This window comes from Littorina saxatilis, linkage group LG1 (assembly GCF_037325665.1).
Source record: "Littorina saxatilis isolate snail1 linkage group LG1, US_GU_Lsax_2.0, whole genome shotgun sequence".
Taxonomy (NCBI): domain Eukaryota; kingdom Metazoa; phylum Mollusca; class Gastropoda; order Littorinimorpha; family Littorinidae; genus Littorina; species Littorina saxatilis.
The window spans coordinates 63,117,094-63,144,180 of NC_090245.1; the positions used below are offsets into that span (position 1 = coordinate 63,117,094).

Genomic DNA, 27,087 nt, shown 5'->3' on the forward strand with positions numbered 1-27,087 from the left:
CGGAGTTGTGTTTTGGAGTGTCTGCCCATGATTTGGGAGAGAGCCGTATAGTGACAAGTGCACTTTGACCACGGATAGTGGGGTGGTATCGCGTGTCCTTTTGATACGGGAATGTGAGGGGATGAGCAAAACGTCGAGATTGGGTATGTGTGCTCAGTTGGAGGTTTTAATTAGTGCCAATGTGTACATATAACAGTTGGGGGAGAGGCTTAGGAATGTGCAGGCCCCAGTCTCTTCGTCTCCTTTCCCCGTCCCTTGATTGGGTTTGAGGGATGGCAAATGCCGGAAATACCTAGTGCTGGAGGGATTAGCTGTAGAGTATCGGCGTCTGTGACTTGATACCCTTCTTGCTGCGGCGTCATAGTTGAAACGGATGTGTCCCGTCTGTTCGGGTTGATATTTGGGGAATAGTGTGGAATTGTAACCTCTTAGTCTGGTTAGAGGCACATAGTTTAGGTGTGTGCCGGAAATGCCCTGGCACTGGAAGGATTAGCTGTATCGTTTCAGCGTCTGTTGCTGGAGACCGTTCTATTTGCGGTGTCATAGTGGAGACAGATGTTTTCTATCTCTGAGGGTTTGATAACTGGGGATTAATTGTAGAGTTGTACCATTTTCCCTAATTCGAAGCAAACACTTAATGAGGAAATTGAATTTCTCTCTCAAGGGTGTAAGTTTAAGGTTTGCCAGGCTTGGCAAATATATTAGGCGAAACACCGATTCCTGTTGAGATGGTAGTTGTAGTTGGTGTTGGTTTTGTTGACGGTGGGGTTTGTAGAAATTATAATCGTTCTTGAGTTCGAGTTGTTGTTGTTGAAATTTTCGTAGTAGTTGTTGTTGATGTGGATGTAGTCAATGTCTGATTTGTTACAAGGACATTCTTGTGTGTTCCCAGCACTGTTTATTAGTGTACATCAGTTGTTGGAGGTGCTGTTGAAATTTAAGCCGTTCTTTCCGATGTGGGGTTGTTGTGGTTGTTGTCGTTGTAGTTGTATCTGTTTTGTTGTTGTTTGTTGATGGTGTCGTCTTAGTTATCTTTGTTCGTTTTGTTGTAATGGTAAACACATGTGTTGTTCTTGCTTACGCAAGGCATCAGCTGTTCGTGTTCAGCTGTTTTAGCAGTGTGCTTCAATACTTAGAGGTACTGGGTGATGGTGTTGTAAAGCAACAAATGTACAGGTTGTATGGGAGAGGTTGTGGGTGTCTCCAGGTGCTTTTTCAGTTGTTCTGGGTTATCGAGCTGTTATTCCTGTGGGTGTAGTAGTGTACACTGAGAGGTGTTGGTCTTGTTACACGCGGTGTCTGCCGTTTGTGTTCTTGGGGGTAAAAATCAAGGGTCTGCCAATCCCAGCAAATGCAGTAGGCAGCTCAGAGATCCCTAAGTACCTCTCGCAAAGATGTTACTTTTCGGCAAGATTTACAGGTGTTAGGACAACTTCTTTGAAATTGTGATTTTACAGAGGTTTTTTGGGGAAATTGAAAGGTAGCCTCGTCAGGGGACAACTATTTAAACCCATATCCTCATCATCTTGTTTCTCGATTGAGAATAATCATTTATAGATGACTATTATTCATTTCCTTTGTTGGGGTGTAAACATGTACTTGCATGTACTGGTGGTTGATTACCCAAATGTCCTCTCAGTGATTGAGGCTAATATGAGGCTAAGTGATTATAAATGTCACTGTTCCTTTAACGGGTTTATTACGTATTTTTATGTGTACTAATAGTACAGTTACCTATGGGGAGTGGTGTAGTTGGTTATTCAAACCATCTCATTATTTTGTTTCTCCACAAACAAATAATCATTTATGTATGATTTATCAGTAGTGTACCTCACAAGATCTGAGTGTTATGATCACAGTAGCTTTGATAGTAGAGGCTGAGCGTTTCCAATGAGGGTAAACGTATTGTAGAGATCGGTAATCAAGGCTGTTTTGCCCGTCGGTGGTGAGAAGATCGTATATATTGCCCTTGGTTGGGCTGTTGCTCTCCTAATGTGAGGCAGATTAAGTTAAAGTATCTCTCAGTGGTGGAGGATTTCGTTGTATGTGTACCTCACAAATTCTGAGGGTTATGATCACAGTAGCTTTGATAGTAGAGGCTGAGCGTTTCCAATGAGGGTAAACGTATTGTAGAGATCGGTAATCAAGGCTGTTTTGCCCGTCGGTGGTGAGAAGATCGTATATATTGCCCTTGGTTGGGCTGTTGCTCTCCTAAATTGAGGCAGATTAAGTTAAAGTATCTCTCAGTTGTTGAGGATTTCGTTGTATGTGTACCTCACAAATTCTGAGGGTTATGATCACAGTAGCTTTGATAGTAGAGGCTGAGCGTTTCCAATGAGGGTAAACGTATTGTAGAGATCGGTAATCAAGGCTGTTTTGCCCGTCGGTGGTGAGAAGATCGTATATAGAGGGCCCCAAAGGGAGGGTATCATCACGATCACGGGAAGGGAAATTTTAGCTTTCACGATCACAGTTACCTTGATTTTTGTTTTCACGATCACAAACACCTTGACGAATAGAGGATCGTAGAGTGATACAGCTGTGAAAAATGTACGTTGAAAATAAAATGCTTTGCAATAATGCCCATCACGATCACGAAAACAAATGACGATCACGATCACGAGACTTGATTTTTTTGTCATCACGGATCACGGGCAAAGTCCCATCACGATCACAGAAATGGAAATTTCGGCAATCACGGTCACAGAAAGGTCAAAAAACGCCGATCACGATCACGATTTTAAACCCTTTGGGGCCCTCTATATATTGCCCTTGGTTGGGCTGTTGCTCTCCTAATGTGAGGCAGATTAAGTTGAAGTATCTCTCAGTGATTGGGGATTCCGTTGTATGTGTACCTCACAAATTCTGAGGGTTATGATCACAGTAGCCTTGATAGTAGAGGCTGCGCGTTCCCACTGAAGGTGAACGTATTGTAGAGATCGGTAGTCAAGGCTGTTTTGTCCGTCGGTGATGAGAAGACCGTATATATTGCCCTTGGTTGGGCTGTTGCTCTCTTAATGTGAGTCAGATTGAGTTGAAGTACCTCTCAGTGATTGAGGTTTTCGTTGTATGTCACATAATGTGTACCTCACAAATTCTGAGGGTTATGATCACAGTAGCTGTGATAGTGGAGGCTGAGCGTTCCCACTGGCAAGTAATTGACTCTGCGTGTTTAAGTAGATAGTTTCGTCAGAGTTGATCTGAGTTCTTATTGGCGTTTACCAATTCCCGCCCGTGGGTTGGGTGGTTCTTGTAATCAGGGGATAAGTGTGTGTCACTCAACACCCCTTAGGCTTGGTGGGCGGAGTTATTGTGGGGGTGATTGTTGGGCGCAAAACTGCGTCCCTCCCTGTTCGTTGCGGTTGGGTGACCGTGTTACGTGTCAATTCTTCCGTGTACTTAGCACTGATAATCAGTGTCTGTTCCAATGTCTGTTCCAATGTCTGCTCCAATGTCTGCTCCAGCTGTCTCCTGGGCGGACGCGGGGACGGACGCGCGAACGGATGGCCAGCCTCACGGACGCACAGACGGACGGACGGACGGTGTGTCTCCTCCAATTTGTCTCCTCCAATGTATCTCCTCCAGGGTCTCCTCCAGTGTCTCCTCCAGGGTCTGCTCCAGTGTTTCTCCAAACTGCAACAACACCAACATCAGCATCAATAGCAACAGCAATAATAACAATCACAAAAACAACCTCAACAACAAGAAGAAGAACAACAACAACAACAGCAACTACGTCAACAACACCAAGAACAAGAACAAGAACAACAACATCATCATCAGCACCACCGACACAGCACCAAGAAAAAGAACAGCTGGAAGACCAGCAGCAAGAACCTCTTCAAAAACAACAACAAAAATAGCATCATCAACAAAAGCAACAACAACAAAATCAAAACCACTAACAAAAGCAATAACAACAATTACAAGAACAGCATCAGCATCAACTACACGCACAAAATCAGCAAAAGCAAAACACTTGAACAGCAGCACCATCACCACAGCAGCAAGTGAAAAACAGCAGCAGGAACAACAGCAACAGCGTCAACAAAACAAAACAACAACAACAACAACAACAACAACAGTACCATTAACAATAACATTAAGATTGACAACAACAACAACTATTAGGATAAACAAAAACTTACAACTCCTCCAGTGTGCTAGCTTTAGTGTCGGCGCCCATGTCTCCTCCAGCGTTTGCTCCAATGTCTCCTGCGTGGTCTGCTCCAACGTCTCCTCCCGTGTCTGTTCCAATGTCTGCTCCAAGGTCTGCCCCAGAGTCTCCTCCAACGTCTGCTCCCGTGTCTGCTCCAGAGTCTCCTCCAATGTCTGCTCCAGAGTCTGCTCCAATGTCTGCTCCAGAGTCTGCTCCAATGTCTGCTCCAATGTCTGCCCCAGAGTCTCCTCCAGTGTCTGCATCAATGTCTGCTCCAATGTCTGCTCCAATGTCTGCCCCAGAGTCTCCTCCAACGTCTGCTCCAATGTCTGCTCCAGAGTCTCCTCCAATGTCTGCTCCAATGTCTGCATCAATGTCTGCTCCAGTGTCTGTGAGGGACAGAGAAAGAGATATTGTTAGTGTATCTGTGAAAACGAGCAGTGTCCCCTGCAGTGTCTGCTCCAACGTCTCCTCCCGTGTCTGTTCCAATGTCTGCTCCAGCGTGTCTCCTGGACGGACGCGCGGACGGACGCGGGGACGGACGCGCGGACGGATGGCTTGCCTCACGGACGCGCTGGCGGACGGACGGACGGTGTGTCTCCTCCAATTTGTCTCCTCCAATGTATCTCCTCCAGTGTCTCCTCCAGTGTCTCCTCCAAGGTCTGCTCCAGTGTTTCTCCAAACTGCAACAACACCAACATCAGCATCAATAGCAGAGGAGCAGCAGCAAAACCACAACCGCACCAAGAGAAAGAACACCTGCAGAAGCAACAGCAACAACCTCAACAAAAACAACCCCAACACCAACAACAAAAACAACATCAACATCAACATTAACATCAACAACAACGCAAACAACAACAACAAATACAACAACATTAACAACTACAATAACAGCAACAGCAACAACAGCAGCAACTACAATAACAGCAATATTAACAACAACAACATTAACATTAGCATTAACATTGACAACAAGAACAAGAACAGAAACTGCAAAAACTTACAACCTTAACAAAAACAACACCAACAACAAAAACAACATCAACATCAACAAAAAAGCCAACCACAACAACAACAACAACTAGCCTACAATAACAGCAGAAGCAATATTAACATTAACAACAACAACAACAACATTATCATTAACATTGACAACAAGAACAACTATTAAGATAACAGAAACTGCAAAAACTTACAACTCCTCCAGTGTGCTAGCTTTAGTGTCGGCGCCAATGTCTCCTCCAGCGTCTGCTCCAATGTCTCCTGCATTGTCTGCTCCAATGTCTCCTGCATTGTCTGCTCCAATGTCTCCTACAGTGTCTGTTCCAATGTCTGCTCCAATGTCTGTGAGGGACAGAGAAAGAGAGATTGTTAGTGTATCTGTGAAAACGAGCAGTGTCCCCTGCAGTGCCTGCTCCAACGTCTCCTCCCGTGTCTGTTCCAATGTCTGCTCCAATGTCTGCCCCAGAGTCTCCTCTAGTGTCTGTTCCATTGTCTGCTCCAGAGTCTCCTCCAATGTCTGCTCCAATGTCTGCTCCAGAGTCTCCTCCAATGTCTGCTCCAGTGTCTGCATCGATGTCTGCTCCAGTGTCTGTGAGGGACAGAGAAAGAGAGATTGTTAGTGTATCTGTAAAAACGAGCAGTGTCCCCTGCAGTGTCTGCTCCAACGTCTCCTCCCGTGTCTGTTCCAATGTCTGCTCCAATGTCTGCTCCAGCGTGTCTCCTGGGCGGACGCGCGGACGGACGCGGGGACGGACGCGCGGACGGATGGCTAGCCTCACGGACGAGCGGGCGGACGAACGGACGGTGTGTCTCCTCCAATTTGTCTCCTCCAATGTATCTCCTCCAGTGTCTCCTCCAGTGTCTCCTCCAAGGTCTGCTCCAGTGTTTCTCCAAACTGCAACAACACCAACATCAGCATCAATAGCAACAGCAACAATAACAATCACCAAAATAGCATCAGCATCAACAACAATCACAAAGTTAGCAACAACAACACCACTGCAAATGCAGAGCAGCAGCAGGAAAACCACAACCGCACCAAGAGAAAGAACACCTGCAGAAGCAACAGCAACAACCTCAACAAAAACAACACCAACACCAACAACAAAAACAACATTAACATCAACATCAACAACAACGCCAACAACAACAACAAATACAACAACATTTACAACTACAATAACAGCAACAGCAACAACAGCAGCAACTACAATAACAGCAATATTAACAACAACAACACTTACATTAGCATAACATTAACAACAAGAACAAGAACAGAAACTGCAAAAACTTACAACCTCAACAAAAACAACACCAACAACAAAAACAACATCAACTTCAACAAAAACGCCAACAACAACAACTACAATAACAGCAGCAGCAGAAGCAATATTAACATTAACAACAACAACAACAACAATGACAACCAGAACAACTATTAAGATAACAGAAACTGCAAAAACTTACAACTCCTCCAGTGTGCTAGCTTTAGTGTCGGCGCCAATGTCTCCTCCAGCGTCTGCTCCAATGTCACCTGCATTGTCTGCTCCAATGTCTCCTACAGTGTCTGTTCCAATGTCTGCTCCAGAGTCTCCTCCAATGTCTGCTCCAATGTCTGCATCGATGTCTGCTCCAGTGTCTGTGAGGGACAGAGAAAGAGAGATTGTTAGTGTATCTGTGAAAACGAGCAGTGTCCCCTGCAGTGTCTGCTCCAACGTCTCCTCCCGTGTCTGTTCCAATGTCTGCTCCAATGTCTGCCCCAGAGTCTCCTCCAGTGTCTGTTCCATTGTCTGCTCCAGAGTCTCCTCCAATGTCTGCTCCAATGTCTGCTCCAGAGTCTCCTCCAATGTCTGCTCCAGTGTCTGCATCGATGTCTGCTCCAGTGTCTGTGAGGGACAGAGAAAGAGAGATTGTTAGTGTATCTGTAAAAACGAGCAGTGTCCCCTGCAGTGTCTGCTCCAACGTCTCCTCCCGTGTCTGTTCCAATGTCTGCTCCAATGTCTGCTCCAGCGTGTCTCCTGGGCGGACGCGCGGACGGACGCGGGGACGGACGCGCGGACGGATGGCTAGCCTCACGGACGAGCGGGCGGACGGACGGACGGACGGTGTGTCTCCTCCAATTTGTCTCCTCCAATGTATCTCCTCCAGTGTCTCCTCCAGTGTCTCCTCCAAGGTCTGCTCCCAGTGTTTCTCCAAACTGCAACAACACCAACATCAGCATCAATAGCAACAGCAACAATAACAATCACCAAAATAGCTTCAGCATCAACAACAATCACAAAGTTAGCAACAACAACACCACTGCAAATGCAGAGCAGCAGCAGCAAAACCACAACCGCACCAAGAGAAAGAACACCTGCAGAAGCAACAGCAACAACCTCAACAAAAACAACACCAACAACAAAAACAACATCAACATCAACATCCACAACAACGCCAACAACAACAACAACAACTACAATAACAGCATCAGCAACAACAGCAGCAGAAGCAATATTAACATTAACAACAACAACAACAACAACATTAACATTAACATTGACAACAAGAACTACTATTAAGATAACAGAAACTGCAAAAACTTACAACTCCTCCAGTGTGCTAGCTTTTGTGTCGGCGCCAATGTCTCCTCCAGCGTCTGCTCCAATGTCTCCTGCATTGTCTGCTCCAATGTCTCCTACAGTGTCTGTTCCAATGTCTGCTCCAGAGTCTCCTCCAATGTCTGCTCCAATGTCTGCATCGATGTCTGCTCCAGTGTCTGTGAGGGACAGAGAAAGAGAGATTGTTAGTGTATCTGTGAAAACGAGCAGTGTCCCCTGCAGTGTCTGCTCCAACGTCTCCTCCCGTGTCTGTTCCAATGTCTGCTCCAATGTCTGCCCCAGAGTCTCCTCCAGTGTCTGTTCCATTGTCTGCTCCAGAGTCTCCTCCAATGTCTGCTCCAATGTCTGCTCCAGAGTCTCCTCCAATGTCTGCTCCAGTGTCTGCATCGATGTCTGCTCCAGTGTCTGTGAGGGACAGAGAAAGAGAGATTGTTAGTGTATCTGTAAAAACGAGCAGTGTCCCCTGCAGTGTCTGCTCCAACGTCTCCTCCCGTGTCTGTTCCAATGTCTGCTCCAATGTCTGCTCCAGCGTGTCTCCTGGGCGGACGCGCGTACGGACGCGGGGACGGACGCGCGGACGGATGGCTAGCCTCACGGACGAGCGGGCGGACGGACGGACGGTGTGTCTCCTCCAATTTGTCTCCTCCAATGTATCTCCTCCAGTGTCTCCTCCAGTGTCTCCTCCAAGGTCTGCTCCAGTGTTTCTCCAAACTGCAACAACACCAACATCAGCATCAATAGCAACAGCAACAATAACAATCACCAAAATAGCATCAGCATCAACAACAATCACAAAGTTAGCAACAACAACACCACTGCAAATGCAGAGCAGCAGCAGGAAAACCACAACCGCACCAAGAGAAAGAACACCTGCAGAAACAACAGCAACAACCTCAACAAAAACAACACCAACACCAACAACAAAAACAACATTAACATCAACATCAACAACAACGCCAACAACAACAACAAATACAACAACATTTACAACTACAATAACAGCAACAGCAACAACAGCAGCAACTACAATAACAGCAATATTAACAACAACAACATTTACATTAGCATAACATTGACAACAAGAACAAGAACAGAAACTGCAAAAACTTACAACCTCAACAAAAACAACACCAACACCAACAACAAAAACAACATCAACATCAACAAAAACGCCAACAACAACAACTACAATAACAGCAGCAGCAGAAGCAATATTAACATTAACAACAACAACAACAACAATGACAACAAGAACAACTATTAAGATAACAGAAACTGCAAAAACTTACAACTCCTCCAGTGTGCTAGCTTTAGTGTCGGCGCCAATGTCTCCTCCAGCGTCTGCTCCAATGTCACCTGCATTGTCTGCTCCAATGTCTCCTACAGTGTCTGTTCCAATGTCTGCTCCAGAGTCTCCTCCAATGTCTGCTCCAATGTCTGCATCAATGTCTGCTCCAGTGTCTGTGAGGGACAGAGAAAGAGAGATTGTTAGTGTATCTGTGAAAACGAGCAGTGTCCCCTGCAGTGTCTGCTCCAACGTCTCCTCCCGTGTCTGTTCCAATGTCTGCTCCAATGTCTGCCCCAGAGTCTCCTCCAGTGTCTGTTCCATTGTCTGCTCCAGAGTCTCCTCCAATGTCTGCTCCAATGTCTGCTCCAGAGTCTCCTCCAATGTCTGCTCCAGTGTCTGCATCGATGTCTGCTCCAGTGTCTGTGAGGGACAAAGAAAGAGAGATTGTTAGTGTATCTGTAAAAACGAGCAGTGTCCCCTGCAGTGTCTGCTCCAACGTCTCCTCCCGTGTCTGTTCCAATGTCTGCTCCAATGTCTGCCCCAGCGTGTCTCCTGGGCGGACGCGCGGACGGACGCGGGGACGGACGCGCGGACGGATGGCTAGCCTCACGGACGAGCGGGCGGACGGACGGACGGTGTGTCTCCTCCAATTTGTCTCCTCCAATGTATCTCCTCCAGTGTCTCCTCCAAGGTCTCCTCCAAGGTCTGCTCCCAGTGTTTCTCCAAACTGCAACAACACCAACATCAGCATCAATAGCAACAGCAACAATAACAATCACCAAAATAGCTTCAGCATCAACAACAATCACAAAGTTAGCAACAACAACACCACTGCAAATGCAGAGCAGCAGCAGCAAAACCACAACCGCACCAAGAGAAAGAACACCTGCAGAAGCAACAGCAACAACCTCAACAAAAACAACACCAACAACAAAAACAACATCAACATCAACATCCACAACAACGCCAACAACAACAACAACAACTACAATAACAGCATCAGCAACAACAGCAGCAGAAGCAATATTAACATTAACAACAACAACAACAACATTAACATTAACATTGACAACAAGAACTACTATTAAGATAACAGAAACTGCAAAAACTTACAACTCCTCCAGTGTGCTAGCTTTTGTGTCGGCGCCAATGTCTCCTCCAGCGTCTGCTCCAATGTCTCCTGCATTGTCTGCTCCAATGTCTCCTACAGTGTCTGTTCCAATGTCTGCTCCAGAGTCTCCTCCAATGTCTGCTCCAATGTCTGCATCGATGTCTGCTCCAGTGTCTGTGAGGGACAGAGAAAGAGAGATTGTTAGTGTATCTGTGAAAACGAGCAGTGTCCCCTGCAGTGTCTGCTCCAACGTCTCCTCCCGTGTCTGTTCCAATGTCTGCTCCAATGTCTGCCCCAGAGTCTCCTCCAGTGTCTGTTCCATTGTCTGCTCCAGAGTCTCCTCCAATGTCTGCTCCAATGTCTGCTCCAGAGTCTCCTCCAATGTCTGCTCCAGTGTCTGCATCGATGTCTGCTCCAGTGTCTGTGAGGGACAGAGAAACAGAGATTGTTAGTGTATCTGTAAAAACGAGCAGTGTCCCCTGCAGTGTCTGCTCCAACGTCTCCTCCCGTGTCTGTTCCAATGTCTGCTCCAATGTCTGCTCCAGCGTGTCTCCTGGGCGGACGCGCGGACGGACGCGGGGACGGACGCGCGGACGGATGGCTAGCCTCACGGACGAGCGGGCGGACGGACGGACGGTGTGTCTCCTCCAATTTGTCTCCTCCAATGTATCTCCTCCAGTGTCTCCTCCAGTGTCTCCTCCAAGGTCTGCTCCAGTGTTTCTCCAAACTGCAACAACACCAACATCAGCATCAATAGCAACAGCAACAATAACAATCACCAAAATAGCATCAGCATCAACAACAATCACAAAGTTAGCAACAACAACACCACTGCAAATGCAGAGCAGCAGCAGCAAAACCACAACCGCACCAAGAGAAAGAACACCTGCAGAAGCAACAGCAACAACCTCAACAAAAACAACACCAACACCAACAACAAAAACAACATCGACATCAACAACAACATCAACAACAACGCCAACAACAACAACAACAACTACAATAACAGCATCAGCAACAACAGCAGCAGAAGCAATATTAACATTAACAACAACAACAACAACCACAACAACAACATTAACATTATCATTAACATTGACAACAAGAACAACTATTAAGATAACAGAAACTGCAAAAACTTACAACTCCTCCAGTGTGCTAGCTTTTGTGTCGGAGCCAATGTCTCCTCCAGCGTCTGCTCCAATGTCTCCTGCATTGTCTGCTCCAATGTCTCCTACAGTGTCTGTTCCAATGTCTGCTCCAGAGTCTCCTCCAATGTCTGCTCCAATGTCTGCATCGATGTCTGCTCCAGTGTCTGTGAGGGACAGAGAAAGAGAGATTGTTAGTGTATCTGTGAAAACGAGCAGTGTCCCCTGCAGTGTCTGCTCCAACGTCTCCTCCCGTGTCTGTTCCAATGTCTGCTCCAATGTCTGCCCCAGAGTCTCCTCCAGTGTCTGTTCCATTGTCTGCTCCAGAGTCTCCTCCAATGTCTGCTCCAATGTCTGCTCCAGAGTCTCCTCCAATGTCTGCTCCAGTGTCTGCATCGATGTCTGCTCCAGTGTCTGTGAGGGACAGAGAAAGAGAGATTGTTAGTGTATCTGTAAAAACGAGCAGTGTCCCCTGCAGTGTCTGCTCCAACGTCTCCTCCCGTGTCTGTTCCAATGTCTGCTCCAATGTCTGCTCCAGCGTGTCTCCTGGGCGGACGCGCGGACGGACGCGGGGACGGACGCGCGGACGGATGGCTAGCCTCACGGACGAGCGGGCGGACGGACGGACGGTGTGTCTCCTCCAATTTGTCTCCTCCAATGTATCTCCTCCAGTGTCTCCTCCAGTGTCTCCTCCAAGGTCTGCTCCAGTGTTTCTCCAAACTGCAACAACACCAACATCAGCATCAATAGCAACAGCAACAATAACAATCACCAAAATAGCATCAGCATCAACAACAATCACAAAGTTAGCAACAACAACACCACTGCAAATGCAGAGCAGCAGCAGCAAAACCACAACCGCACCAAGAGAAAGAACACCTGCAGAAGCAACAGCAACAACCTCAACAAAAACAACACCAACACCAACAACAAAAACAACATCAACATCAACATCCACAACAACGCCAACAACAACAACAACAACTACAATCACAGCATCAGCAACAACAGCAGCAGAAGCAATATTAACATTAACAACAACAACAACAACAACAACAACATTAACATTATCATTAACATTGACAACAAGAACAACTATTAAGATAACAGAAACTGCAAAAACTTACAACTCCTCCAGTGTGCTAGCTTTAGTGTCGGCGCCAATATCTCCTCCAGCGTCTGCTCCAATGTCTCCTGCATTGTCTGCTCCAATGTCTCCTACAGTGTCTGTTCCAATGTCTGCTCCAGAGTCTCCTCCAATGTCTGCTCCAATGTCTGCATCGATGTCTGCTCCAGTGTCTGTGAGGGACAGAGAAAGAGAGATTGTTAGTGTATCTGTGAAAACGAGCAGTGTCCCCTGCAGTGTCTGCTCCAACGTCTCCTCCCGTGTCTGTTCCAATGTCTGCTCCAATGTCTGCCCCAGAGTCTCCTCCAGTGTCTGTTCCATTGTCTGCTCCAGAGTCTCCTCCAATGTCTGCTCCAATGTCTGCTCCAGAGTCTCCTCCAATGTCTGCTCCAGTGTCTGCATCGATGTCTGCTCCAGTGTCTGTGAGGGACAGAGAAAGAGAGATTGTTAGTGTATCTGTAAAAACGAGCAGTGTCCCCTGCAGTGTCTGCTCCAACGTCTCCTCCCGTGTCTGTTCCAATGTCTGCTCCAATGTCTGCTCCAGCGTGTCTCCTGGGCGGACGCGCGGACGGACGCGGGGACGGACGCGCGGACGGATGGCTAGCCTCACGGACGAGCGGGCGGACGGACGGACGGTGTGTCTCCTCCAATTTGTCTCCTCCAATGTATCTCCTCCAGTGTCTCCTCCAGTGTCTCCTCCAAGGTCTGCTCCAGTGTTTCTCCAAACTGCAACAACACCAACATCAGCATCAATAGCAACAGCAACAATAACAATCACCAAAATAGCATCAGCATCAACAACAATCACAAAGTTAGCAACAACAACACCACTGCAAATGCAGAGCAGCAGCAGCAAAACCACAACCGCACCAAGAGAAAGAACACCTGCAGAAGCAACAGCAACAACCTCAACAAAAACAACACCAACACCAACAACAAAAACAACATCAACATCAACATTAACATCAACATCAACAACAACGCCAACAACAACAACAAATACAACAACATTAACAACTACAATAACAGCAACAGCAACAACAGCAGCAACTACAATAACAGCAATATTAACAACAACAACATTTACATTAGCTTAACATTGACAACAAGAACAAGAACAGAAACTGCAAAAACTTACAACCTCAACAAAAACAACACCAACAACAAAAACAGCAGCAGAAGCAATATTAACATTAACAACAACAACAACAACAACATTAACATTAACATTGACAACAAGAACAACTATTAAGATAACAGAAACTGCAAAAACTTACAACTCCTCCAGTGTGCTAGCTTTAGTGTCGGCGCCAATGTCTCCTCCAGCGTCTGCTCCAATGTCTCCTGCATTGTCTGCTCCAATGTCTCCTACAGTGTCTGTTCCAATGTCTGCTCCAGAGTCTCCTCCAATGTCTGCTCCAATGTCTGCATCGATGTCTGCTCCAGTGTCTGTGAGGGACAGAGAAAGAGAGATTGTTAGTGTATCTGTGAAAACGAGCAGTGTCCCCTGCAGTGTCTGCTCCAACGTCTCCTCCCGTGTCTGTTCCAATGTCTGCTCCAATGTCTGCCCCAGAGTCTCCTCCAGTGTCTGTTCCATTGTCTGCTCCAGAGTCTCCTCCAATGTCTGCTCCAATGTCTGCTCCAGAGTCTCCTCCAATGTCTGCTCCAGTGTCTGCATCGATGTCTGCTCCAGTGTCTGTGAGGGACAGAGAAAGAGAGATTGTTAGTGTATCTGTAAAAACGAGCAGTGTCCCCTGCAGTGTCTGCTCCAACGTCTCCTCCCGTGTCTGTTCCAATGTCTGCTCCAATGTCTGCCCCAGCGTGTCTCCTGGGCGGACGCGCGGACGGACGCGGGGACGGACGCGCGGACGGATGGCTAGCCTCACGGACGAGCGGGCGGACGGACGGACGGTGTGTCTCCTCCAATTTGTCTCCTCCAATGTATCTCCTCCAGTGTCTCCTCCAGTGTCTCCTCCAAGGTCTGCTCCAGTGTTTCTCCAAACTGCAACAACACCAACATCAGCATCAATAGCAACAGCAACAATAACAATCACCAAAATAGCATCAGCATCAACAACAATCACAAAGTTAGCAACAACAACACCACTGCAAATGCAGAGCAGCAGCAGCAAAACCACAACCGCACCAATCGAAAGAACACCTGCAGAAGCAACAGCAACAACCTCAACAAAAACAACACCAACACCAACAACAAAAACAACATCAACATCAACATCCACAACAACGCCAACAACAACAACAACAACTACAATCACAGCATCAGCAACAACAGCAGCAGAAGCAATATTAACATTAACAACAACAACAACAACAACAACAACAACAACATTAACATTATCATTAACATTGACAACAAGAACAACTATTAAGATAACAGAAACTGCAAAAACTTACAACTCCTCCAGTGTGCTAGCTTTAGTGTCGGCGCCAATATCTCCTCCAGCGTCTGCTCCAATGTCTCCTGCATTGTCTGCTCCAATGTCTCCTACAGTGTCTGTTCCAATGTCTGCTCCAGAGTCTCCTCCAATGTCTGCTCCAATGTCTGCATCGATGTCTGCTCCAGTGTCTGTGAGGGACAGAGAAAGAGAGATTGTTAGTGTATCTGTGAAAACGAGCAGTGTCCCCTGCAGTGTCTGCTCCAACGTCTCCTCCCGTGTCTGTTCCAATGTCTGCTCCAATGTCTGCCCCAGAGTCTCCTCCAGTGTCTGTTCCATTGTCTGCTCCAGAGTCTCCTCCAATGTCTGCTCCAATGTCTGCTCCAGAGTCTCCTCCAATGTCTGCTCCAGTGTCTGCATCGATGTCTGCTCCAGTGTCTGTGAGGGACAGAGAAACAGAGATTGTTAGTGTATCTGTAAAAACGAGCAGTGTCCCCTGCAGTGTCTGCTCCAACGTCTCCTCCCGTGTCTGTTCCAATGTCTGCTCCAATGTCTGCTCCAGCGTGTCTCCTGGGCGGACGCGCGGACGGACGCGGGGACGGACGCGCGGACGGATGGCTAGCCTCACGGACGAGCGGGCGGACGGACGGACGGTGTGTCTCCTCCAATTTGTCTCCTCCAATGTATCTCCTCCAGTGTCTCCTCCAGTGTCTCCTCCAAGGTCTGCTCCAGTGTTTCTCCAAACTGCAACAACACCAACATCAGCATCAATAGCAACAGCAACAATAACAATCACCAAAATAGCATCAGCATCAACAACAATCACAAAGTTAGCAACAACAACACCACTGCAAATGCAGAGCAGCAGCAGCAAAACCACAACCGCACCAAGAGAAAGAACACCTGCAGAAGCAACAGCAACAACCTCAACAAAAACAACACCAACACCAACAACAAAAACAACATCGACATCAACAACAACATCAACAACAACGCCAACAACAACAACAACAACTACAATAACAGCATCAGCAACAACAGCAGCAGAAGCAATATTAACATTAACAACAACAACAACAACAACCACAACAACAACATTAACATTATCATTAACATTGACAACAAGAACAACTATTAAGATAACAGAAACTGCAAAAACTTACAACTCCTCCAGTGTGCTAGCTTTAGTGTCGGCGCCAATGTCTCCTCCAGCGTCTGCTCCAATGTCTCCTGCATTGTCTGCTCCAATGTCTCCTACAGTGTCTGTTCCAATGTCTGCTCCAGAGTCTCCTCCAATGTCTGCTCCAATGTCTGCATCGATGTCTGCTCCAGTGTCTGTGAGGGACAGAGAAAGAGAGATTGTTAGTGTATCTGTGAAAACGAGCAGTGTCCCCTGCAGTGTCTGCTCCAACGTCTCCTCCCGTGTCTGTTCCAATGTCTGCTCCAATGTCTGCCCCAGAGTCTCCTCCAGTGTCTGTTCCATTGTCTGCTCCAGAGTCTCCTCCAATGTCTGCTCCAATGTCTGCTCCAGAGTCTCCTCCAATGTCTGCTCCAGTGTCTGCATCGATGTCTGCTCCAGTGTCTGTGAGGGACAGAGAAACAGAGATTGTTAGTGTATCTGTAAAAACGAGCAGTGTCCCCTGCAGTGTCTGCTCCAACGTCTCCTCCCGTGTCTGTTCCAATGTCTGCTCCAATGTCTGCTCCAGCGTGTCTCCTGGGCGGACGCGCGGACGGACGCGGGGACGGACGCGCGGACGGATGGCTAGCCTCACGGACGAGCGGGCGGACGGACGGACGGTGTGTCTCCTCCAATTTGTCTCCTCCAATGTATCTCCTCCAGTGTCTCCTCCAGTGTCTCCTCCAAGGTCTGCTCCAGTGTTTCTCCAAACTGCAACAACACCAACATCAGCATCAATAGCAACAGCAACAATAACAATCACCAAAATAGCATCAGCATCAACAACAATCACAAAGTTAGCAACAACAACACCACTGCAAATGCAGAGCAGCAGCAGCAAAACCACAACCGCACCAAGAGAAAGAACACCTGCAGAAGCAACAGCAACAACCTCAACAAAAAACAACACCAACACTAACAACAAAAACAACATCAACAACAACAACAACAACAACAACAACAACAACAACAACTACAACAACTACAATAACAGCATCAGCAACAACAGCAGCAGAAGCAATATTAACATTAACAACAACAACAACAACCACAACAACAACAACATTAACATTATCATTAACATTGACAACAAGAACAACTATTAAGATAACAGAAACTGCAAAAACTTACAACTCCTCCAGTGTGCTAGCTTTAGTGTCGGCGCCAATGTCTCCTCTAGCGTCTGCTCCAATGTCTCCTGCATTGTCTGCTCCAATGTCTCCTACAGTGTCTGTTCCAATGTCTGCTCCAGAGTCTCCTCCAATGTCTGCTCCAATGTCTGCATCGATGTCTGCTCCAGTGTCTGTGAGAGACAGAGAAAGAGAGATTGTTAGGGTATCTGTGAAAACGAGCAGTGTCCCCTGCAGTGTCTGCTCCAACGTCTCCTCCCGTGTCTGTTCCAATGTCTGCTCCAATGTCTGCCCCAGAGTCTCCTCCAGTGTCTGTTCCATTGTCTGCTCCAGAGTCTCCTCCAATGTCTGCTCCAATGTCTGCTCCAGAGTCTCCTCCAATGTCTGCTCCAGTGTCTGCATCGATGTCTGCTCCAGTGTCTGTGAGGGACAGAGAAAGAGAGATTGTTAGTGTATCTGTAAAAACGAGCAGTGTCCCCTGCAGTGTCTGCTCCAACGTCTCCTCCCGTGTCTGTTCCAATGTCTGCTCCAATGGTTGCTCCAGCGTGTCTCCTGGGCGGACGCGCGGACGGACGCGGGGACGGACGCGCGGACGGAAGGCTAGCCACACGGACGCGCGGGCGGACGGACGGACGGACGGTGTGTCTCCTCCAATTTGTCTCTTCCTATGTATCTCCTCCAGTGTCTCCTCCAGTGTCTCCTCCAGTGTCTGCTCCAGGGTCTGCTCCAGTGTTTCTCCAAACTGCAACAACACCAACATCAGCATCAATAGCAACAGCAATAATAACAATCACTTAAATAGCATCAGCATCAACAAAATCACAAAGTTAGCAACAACAACACAACTGGAACAGCAGAGCAGCAAAACCACAACTGCACCAAGAGAAAGAACACCAGCAGAAGCAACAGCCTCAACAACAACAACAACAAGAAGAACAACAACAGCAACTACGTCAAAAACAACGTCAAAAACAAAGAACAAGAACAAGAACAACAACAACAACAAGAACAACAACAAGAACAACAACGACAACAGCATTAGCACCACCGACACAGCACCAAGAAAAAGAACAGCTAGAAGACCAGCAGCAAGTACCTGAGCTACAAAAACAACAACAAAAATAGCATCATCAACAACAGCAACAACAACAACATCAAAACCACTAACAGAAGCAATAACAACAATTACAAGAACAGCATCAGCATCAACTACACGCACAAAATCAACAAAAGCAAAACACTTGAACAGCAGCACCATCACCACAGCAGCAATTGAAAAACAGCAGCAGGAACAACAGCAACAGTTAGGTCTTGGTTTTAAGACATTTTCAACGATTCTTCGGTGTAGAAGTCTAGAAAATTCCAGAATTAGGCTCGACATTTTGTCCTGCCTCTAGACAGCAAACAAGAGACACGTCTTCTTGTCTCTGGTTCATTACGAACAATTTAGCAGCTACCTCGTGGAGACTATGGTACTGTGGCTTACTCAAGCTCAACCCCAATAGTGCTCCACTCCCCGGAGGGTTACACTCCTGGTCGGCTGGAACTCCCTTCGTTCGATCCGAAAGGTAGACGCACATGTTTTTGTTCGTTGTTCTCACCGATACTAGCTTAACTACTCTCGTTTTCTATCGAAGACAAGGTTCGTCTTCTTTAGAACTTTCAGAGCTCTCTTTTCAAGAGTGCACGATTCTAGAACTTGGGCATCGCCTCTAGCAATCCTCAGTTCAGGAAGACTCTACGATGTTCTACGAACAGCTTTTTGGAAGTCAGACGACGTTTCATCAATTCTTGAGAAACGTCGCCGGAACTAGACAGGACGGCTCCCGTTCTCTGCCCGCCTCAAGTTGTGTCAGACGGAGCGGGGCAAGTCCGCTTCATACCAATAGTAGGCTATATTGCTATTTCATATGTTACGTGGATTTCCATTGGTCAATTGGGCAAAACTGAGCTCAGTGCAAAAGTGATATCGACGACATTTCCGTCGATATCAGTTTTGATATCGACGACCTCTTTATTGCTTCCCCACTTCAAAAACAAAAACACCTACATTTAAAAACAAACAAATATATATGAAAATGTAATTATCCCAGAATTTAGTTGAGCAAGTGACTAAAGACTTTTTGAAAGAAAAGACATTTTGAAATACTGAAAAGTACAAGAAAAGAGTGAACAAAAAGAAATAATAATCAGAGGGAGGGATATGGAACAGCCAAAACCGAGACAAATACTTTTGTAACTTCATTACAGTAAATACAAAATGTCCAGAGAATTAGCAATATATCTAACATTGACGGACTGTGTGACGATATCTTCTGCTATTGGTCTGTTTCGACAGTGATATCAAAATCTGGACCTCCGGTCTCGATTTTGATATCACTGTCTCAACAGACCACAGCAGAAGATATCATCACACAGTCCGTCAATATTGGGTATTATCAATAGGTTCCCACCGCCTTGTTGAAGCTTTCTGCTTATATGTGACTCGGAGTAAAAATATGTAATTTAATCGAACATTTTAATAATACATTTTCATTTGATTAATATATTTACCCGAATCACATAGTTAATTCCCTCCCACCAGCCCCGCAATAATAGTGTCTATGTATTCTATCAAATCGTATGACTAGACCACGTCCTGTGGAGCGGTAGTGACGTCACACACGCCATAGGGGAGATAACCCACATGGACTAGCCCACTTACCAACGCACTGAGGAAGCACTTTTTTGTGGGGTTGCTTCCCTTAAAGTTTTGACGGGAAGCATATTTTCAGACCTGTAGCATCTCAGACTATTTCTAAAAAAAAAACCACACAACAACAACAACAACAACAACAACAACAACAAACACAAACACAAAAATTAAAAGAACATTGAAAACACGTACATCTTCTCCCGTGTTTCTGCCCAAATGTCACAGATACAGCAGTATGTACACACACACCCCGCCCCCACTGTAACAGCACAAAACACGCCTACAGCTACAGACACAGCAGTATGTATATCACCCCCCCCCCCCCTCAGTGTAACAGTGCAAAACACACCTACAGCTACAGATACAGCAGTATGTATACCCCCCCCCCCCTGCCAGTGTAACAGTGCAAAACACACCTACAGCTACAGATACATCAGTATGTATACCCCCCCCCCCCCCCAGTGTAACAGTGCAAAACACACCTACAGCTACAGATACAGCAGTATGTATATCCCCCCCCTCCCCAGTGTAGCAGTGCAAAACACACCTACAGCTACAGATATAGCAGTATGTATACCCCCCCCCCCCCCCAGTGTAACAGTGCAAATCACACCTACAGCTACAGATACAGCAGTATGTATGCCCCCCCCCCCCCCCCCGTGTAACTGCACAAAACACACCTACAGCTACAGGTACAGCAGTATGTATACCCCCCCCCCCACGGGTGTAATAACACAAAACACACCTACAGATACAGATACAGCAGTATGTACACCCCCTCCCCCCGGTGTAACAGCACAAAACATGCGTACAGCTACTGATACAGCAGTATGTACACCCCCTCCCCCCGGTGTAACAGCACAAAACACGCCTACAGCTACAGACACAGCAGTATGTACACCCCCCCCCCCCCCCCGGTCTAACAGTGCAAAACACACCTACATCTACAGATTCAGCAGTATGTACAATCCCCCCCCCCCCCCAAGTGAAACAGTACAAGAATCACTTACATCTACTACATTTATAGCAGTATGTACACCCGCCCCCCCCCCCCCCTTTGTAACAGTACAAAACACACCTACAGCTACAGATACAGCAGTATGTACACCCCCCCCTTCCCCCCCTCCCCATGTAACAGGGGTAAAACATACTTACAGCTACAGATACAGCAGTATGAACACCCCGCCCCCCCCCCCCCCCCAGTTACCAGTACACAACACCTACAGCTACAGATACAGCAGAATGTACAACCCCCTCCCCCCCCCCCCCCCGTAACGGGAAATAATACACCGACACCTACAGCTACAGATTGAGCAGTATGTATACCCCCCCCTCCCGTTTGTAATAGTACAAAACACACCTACAGCTACAGATGCAACAGTATGTATACCCCCCCCCCCCCCAGTGTGATAGTGCAAAACACACTTACAGCTAAAGATTCAGCAGTATGTACAACCCCCCCCAGTATAACAGTACAAAACACACATACAGCTACAGATACAGCAGTATGTACAACTCCCCCCCCCCCCCCCCCCCCCCCCCGCGTAACAGTGCAAAACACACTAACAGCTACAGATACAGCAGTATGTACACCCCCCCCCCAGTATAACAGCACAAAACACACCTACAGCTACAGATACAGCAGTATGTACACCCCCCCCCCCCTCCACTGTAACAGGACAAAAAACACCTACACCTACAGCTACAGTTACAGCAGTATGTACACCCCAACCCTCCCCACTGTTACCAGACAAAACACACTTGCAGCTACAGATGCAGCAGTATGTTCAACCGCCCCCCCCCCCCCTCACACTGTGACAGCAAAACTAACATTGAGAGCCCAAAAAACGAAATCACTTACTCGCTCCATCCGCGTCGGTTGTCCTGGAGTTGACGTCAGCAGCTTGGACACACTTGTAGGTTTCCATCCGTCCTGGGACAGTTCTCCGCGCAAACACCAGTCTTCATCAGCGCACTGTTTAAATCCATCCGGCGAAAGATCCCTGTGAAAATACACAGTGTCAACTGTCCAGGTGAGTGAACTAACTGGCGATTGGCTTTCCGAAACAGGTCACATGCAGCACACTTGAGTCTGATATGTCATGTGAGTTCCACTCAGACTCGTGAGAAAAACATGGAAGTTTTCTAACAACAACACGATCATTACGCTCTCTCTGTTGTTGGCAGTGTGTGTGTGTGTGTGTGTGTGTGTGTGTGTGTGTGTGTGTGTGTGTGTGTGTGTGTGTGTGTGTGTATGTGTGTGTGTGTAAGCTTACATGGGTGTATGTGTGTGTGTGTGTGTTTGTGTGTGTATGTCTGTGTGTGTGTGTGTGTGTGTGTGTGTGCGGGTTGTGTGTGTGTGTGTGTGTGTGTGTGTGTGTGTTTGTATGTCTGTGTGTGTGTGTGTGTGTGTGTGTGTGCGGGTTGTGTGTGTGTGTGTGTGTGTATGTGTGTGTGTGTGTGTGTGTGTGTGTGTGTGCGTGTGTGCGTGTGTGCGTGTGTGTGTGTGTGTGTGTGTGTGCGTGTGTGCGTGTGTGTGTGCGTGTGTGTGTGTGCGTGTGTGTTCATCGGTGGAGGTTAATCCAGGTCCTCTGTTAATCAAGTTACAAAACCTCTCCCCTTCCGCACCCCTCCCCCAGGACCCTCTCCCCTATTTCAACGATCGTAGCAAAAACAGGTTTCTACCTCAAACAGAAGAGGAGAGAGAGAGTGAGAGAGACAGAGAGAGAGAGAGAGAGAGAGAGAGAGAGAGACAGAGACAGAGACAGAGAGACAGACAGACAGACAGACAGACAGACAGACAGACACAGAGACAGTGACAGAGAGAGAGAGAGAGAGAGAGAGAGAGAGAGAGAGAGAGTAAGAGAGAGAGAGAGACAGACAGACAGACAGACAGACAGACAGGCAGGCAGACAATGAACGAGAGAAAGCAGGCAGGTAGACGGGTAGGTAGATAACCAGTGTGTTCGCCAGAGAATGGTGGTACCAGGGTGAGTGTCAGAGTGAAAATGGTGATGCCAGAGTGAGAAGGGTGGTTCCAGAGTGAGTGGCGGAGTGAGATTGGTGGTTCCAGAGTGAGTGCCAGAGTGAGAATGAAGATGCCAGAGTGAGTGCCAGAGTGACAATTGTGGTTCCAGAGTGAGAAAGATGGTGCCAGAGCAAGTGCCAGAGTGAGAATGATGGTTCCACAGTCGGTGCCAGAGTGATAAGTACTTAAGTGTGTGAGAGTGAGTGCCAGAGTGAGACTTGTGCCAGAGTGAGTGCCAGCGTGAGACTGGTGGTGCCAGAGTGAGTGACAGAGTGAAATTGATTGTGTCAGAGTTATTGCCAGAGTGAGAATGGTGTCAGAGCGAGTGCGAGTGAGAATGATGGTTCCAGCGTGAGTTCCAGAGTGAGAATGATGGTTCCAGAGTGAGTACCAGAGTGAGTGCCAGAGTGAGTGCCAGAGTGAGAATGGTTTTAATTGTGGTTCCAGACTGAGAAAGATGGTGCTAGGGTGAGAATGGTGGTGCCGGAGTGACAATTGTGGTTCCAGAGTGAGAAAGATGATGCCAGAGCAAGTGCTAAAGTGAGAATGGTGGTTCCACAGCCAGTGCCAGAGTGAGACTGGTGCAAGAGTGAGTGCCAGAGTGAGACTGGTGGTGCCAGAGTGAGTGTCAGAGTGAGAATGCTGGTATCAGAGTGAGTGACGGAGTGAGAATGCTGGTATCAGAGTGAGTGACGGAGTGAGAATGCTGGTATCAGAGTGAGTGACGGAGTGAGAATGCTGGTATCATTGTGAGTGACAGAGTGAGAATGTTGGTATCAGAGTGAGTGACAGAGTGAGAATGTTGGTATCAGTGTGAGTGACAGAGAGATAATACTGGTATCATTGTGAGTGACAGAGTGATAATGCTGGTATCATTGTGAGTGACAGAGTGAGAATGTTGGTATCAGTGTGAGTGACAGAGAGAGAATACTAGTATCATTGTGAGTGACAGAGTGAGAATGTTGGTATCAGTGTGAGTGACAGAGAGAGAATACTGGTATCATTGTGAGTGACAGAGTGAGAATGTTGGTATCAGAGTGAGTTTGTTTGTTTGTTTGTTTGCTTAACGCCCAGCCGACCACGAAGGGCCATATCAGGGCGGTGCTGCTTTGACATTTAACGTGCGCCACACACAAGACAGAAGTCGCAGCACAGGCTTCATGTCTCACCCAGTCACAGTATTCTGACACCGGACCAACCAGTCCTAGCACTAACCCCATAATGCCAGACGCCAGGCGGAGCAGCCACAATATTGCCAATTATAAAGTCTTAGGTATGACCCGGCCGGGGTTCGAACCCACGACCTCCCGATCACGGGGCGGACGCCTTACCACTAGGCCAACCGTGCCGGTATCAGTGTGAGTGCCAGAGAGAGAATACTGGTATTAGAGTGAGTGACAGAGTGATAATGCTGGTATCAGAGTGAGTGACAGAGTGAGGATGTTGGTATCAGTGTGAGTGCCAGAGAGAGAATGCTGGTGGCAGAGGGAGAATGGTGGAGCCATAGTTATTGCCGGAGTGAGACTGGTGGTGTCAGAGTGAGTGCCAGAGTGAGACTGGTGGTGTCAGAGTGAGTGCCAGAGTAAGACTGGTGGTGTTAGAGTGAGTGCCAGAGTGAGACTGGTGGTGTTAGGTGAGTGCCACAGTGAGACTGGTGGTGTCAGAGTGAGTGCCAGAGTGAGACTGGTGGTGTCAGAGTGAGTGCCAGAGTGAGACTGGTGGTGTTAGGTGAGTGCCAGAGTGAGACTGGTGGTGTCAGAGTGAGTGCCAGAGTGAGACTGGTGGTGTCAGAGTGAGTGCCAGAGTGAGACTGGTGGTTCCAGATTGAGAAGAATGGTTCCAGAGTGAGTGCCAGAGTGAGATTGGTGGTTCCAGAGTGACAATTGTGGTTCCAGATTAAGAAGAATGGTTCCAGAGTGAGTGCCAGAGTGAGAATGATTAGCGATCAGTGTCAGAGAATGGTAGTGCCAGAGTATTTCGTTTTACCACACATATCAAAACGGACGTGATGATCGCTCAGTGGGCCAGGTACCGAGCCATGATTGTTGTTTCTTTCTTTAGTGAGCTATCGTTGATTGAGAACTTTGTAAACACTATTTTTATCGTATCTTTCAAGCAAGCAAAGTGGCCGTGGGGATAAGAGCGCAATATTCAAAATCTGTGAAATCCCAAGTCGTGGGTTCGAATCCCACCCTGTTAAACATGTATTTGTATCTGTATGTGTGTCTGTGCTGTTGTGTTTGTGTGATAGTGGTGGTTCGATCCAGACGTGTGTGTGTGTGTGTGTCTGTCTGTGTGTGGGTGTTGGTGTGAGACACCCTTAGCTGTTATCACATCCGTGAAGTAAGTTTTTGTTTGGTGGAAATCTTATGCAAACTTGTTCAGCAGTTTCCTCATTGTGAAGAAGAACAAATTATCATCACTTAAATTGCTCTTTTTTTTTAAAGTTTGATTTTTGTTGCGTTGAAATGGCGATAACAAGTGATGCATGTTTTTTAAGAGTGATAATGATGCTGCCAGAGTGACTGCCAGAGCGAGTGCCAATTGTGTGAGATTTGTCGTGCGAGAGTGACTGACAGAGCTAAGACTCCAACGAAGCTCACTGGTGTAAAACATATGAAATATTGTCGAGTTTAATTCGCCCTTTTCACGGTTTAAAGAGAATCATGCTGTCAAAACCCCTCATTTTTGTGAGTAGGTATTAACAGGGACCTGTGACGTCATACCCAAATAATGCTCAAATCCTTTAAACCAATTGTTGAGCCGAAGAAAGGCAATTCTTCATATACCCATATGTTTCTGGCCTAAACACTGCTGTTTAACATGAGATCTGTAGCACTGAAGAAAATATCCTCTCTTTGTAAACACGCCAGCCAAGGACGACTGCCAAAGGAATAGGCTTACGTAAACATGCCAATATCAAAGTAGTCACACCCCATACTTTCACCATTCTGAACAAACATTCTTACAACCAGAGGTCCAAACGCATGATTTGCGGTTCAGTCCACGTAGAGTGAAATAATATTCAAATAGAACCTTTCAAAGAAAAGCAAGTTAAATTCAAATAGTGAATAATAAACAAAAGTTATGACGTAAAACAGGAAAAACGAATGATGCAACATTCGGATACTGATACAAAAGGTTTATGGGCCAGGGGATTACTTCCCTTGACCTATTAGACCCGCGCATGCCTTAGCCTACAGTCAAGGGGTCAAAACAGTCCTTCCCCGCGTGTAAAAGATTCGGCCCACGATCCCAGATTTTGGCCTGGCTTTTCTCTTGGACACATACCAAAACTCAACAGCCTGACTGCTATCTGTGCAGAGTAGCCTAAGTTACTTTTATGAATTCAGTTCGACAAAAAGTGTTCCCATTTCGCATATAGATAACCGCAAAGTCTAACGTAAATCAGTCTAGCGGCCGATCCTCATGTAATGTACTTTTGTAGTACGCGTAATTAGTCATATATATGAATAGTCTATATATCTCTCTCTGGCCTAAGTGCTGAAACGTCAACATCTCGGTTATGTTTATCACCTTGTCAACGCCGAGGAATTGTCTATGTAACCATGCGCGAGCGTGCGTGTGTGTATGAGTGTTTGCGTGCGTGTGTGCCCGCGTACGTGTGTGTGTGTGTGTGTGTGTGGGGGTGTAGGTGTGTTTCTGCACGTGCGCACTGCCAACTGTGTGTATTTGCTTGTTCGTCTGTCATCGGATATATCTATAGGATCCCTACGGTGATGGAAGATTTCTGGTCAGACTGTTCTCTGTGTCATACGTGTATTTGATGCATAGGCTTATAATATGTTGATTGTTGTAGCATAGCAGACGACACGTTAGTGATGTGATTGGGGAATTGTCTCCCTTTCATGTGTACTCGCCAATGCCACCTACCGGAGTGAGACAGTACGAATAAACAGGAAGTCAAAATGAACTACGAGTTCGAGTGTATTAGTATGGTTGTGCTTCGAGCAGGTTATGTCTGTCGTACCCTTGGGAGCGAGTCTACAATTGTGATATGATATCCAATTTCAAGCGTACATAATATTTCGTTAGGCTTTTGGTTCTTGTGTCCTCTTGTCAGTCTTTTTTTTTTGGTCTTTTTCTTGTGTTGTTTTCAAATCATTTACTTTGTATGAGTTTATATACATATGTTAAAAGTAGAGTACTCCGTCGTTGGGCGAGGGCTGGATGTAAAGCAAGGACTTTTGTATGCTTACTCCA

General features: G+C 46.9%; 1 protein-coding gene across 1 annotated transcript; it reads right to left on the reverse strand.

Annotated features, from left to right (window-relative positions):
- Positions 1-3,513: 3,513 nt before the first annotated feature.
- Positions 3,514-21,763, reverse strand: LOC138982221 (fap1 adhesin-like). Its single transcript, XM_070355486.1, has 17 exons — positions 21,697-21,763; positions 18,237-18,241; positions 17,775-17,882; positions 16,626-16,721; positions 15,482-15,577; positions 14,344-14,439; positions 13,068-13,163; positions 11,936-12,031; positions 10,775-10,890; positions 9,683-9,779; positions 8,360-8,475; positions 7,241-7,361; positions 5,944-6,059; positions 4,747-4,918; positions 4,149-4,368; positions 3,928-3,947; positions 3,514-3,633 (listed from the first exon to the last, which is right to left on the reverse strand). Exons 1-17 carry the CDS (start codon positions 21,761-21,763, stop codon positions 3,514-3,516), a joined length of 1,758 nt encoding a protein of 585 aa, XP_070211587.1.
- Between the last annotated feature and the right edge of the window lie 5,324 nt (positions 21,764-27,087).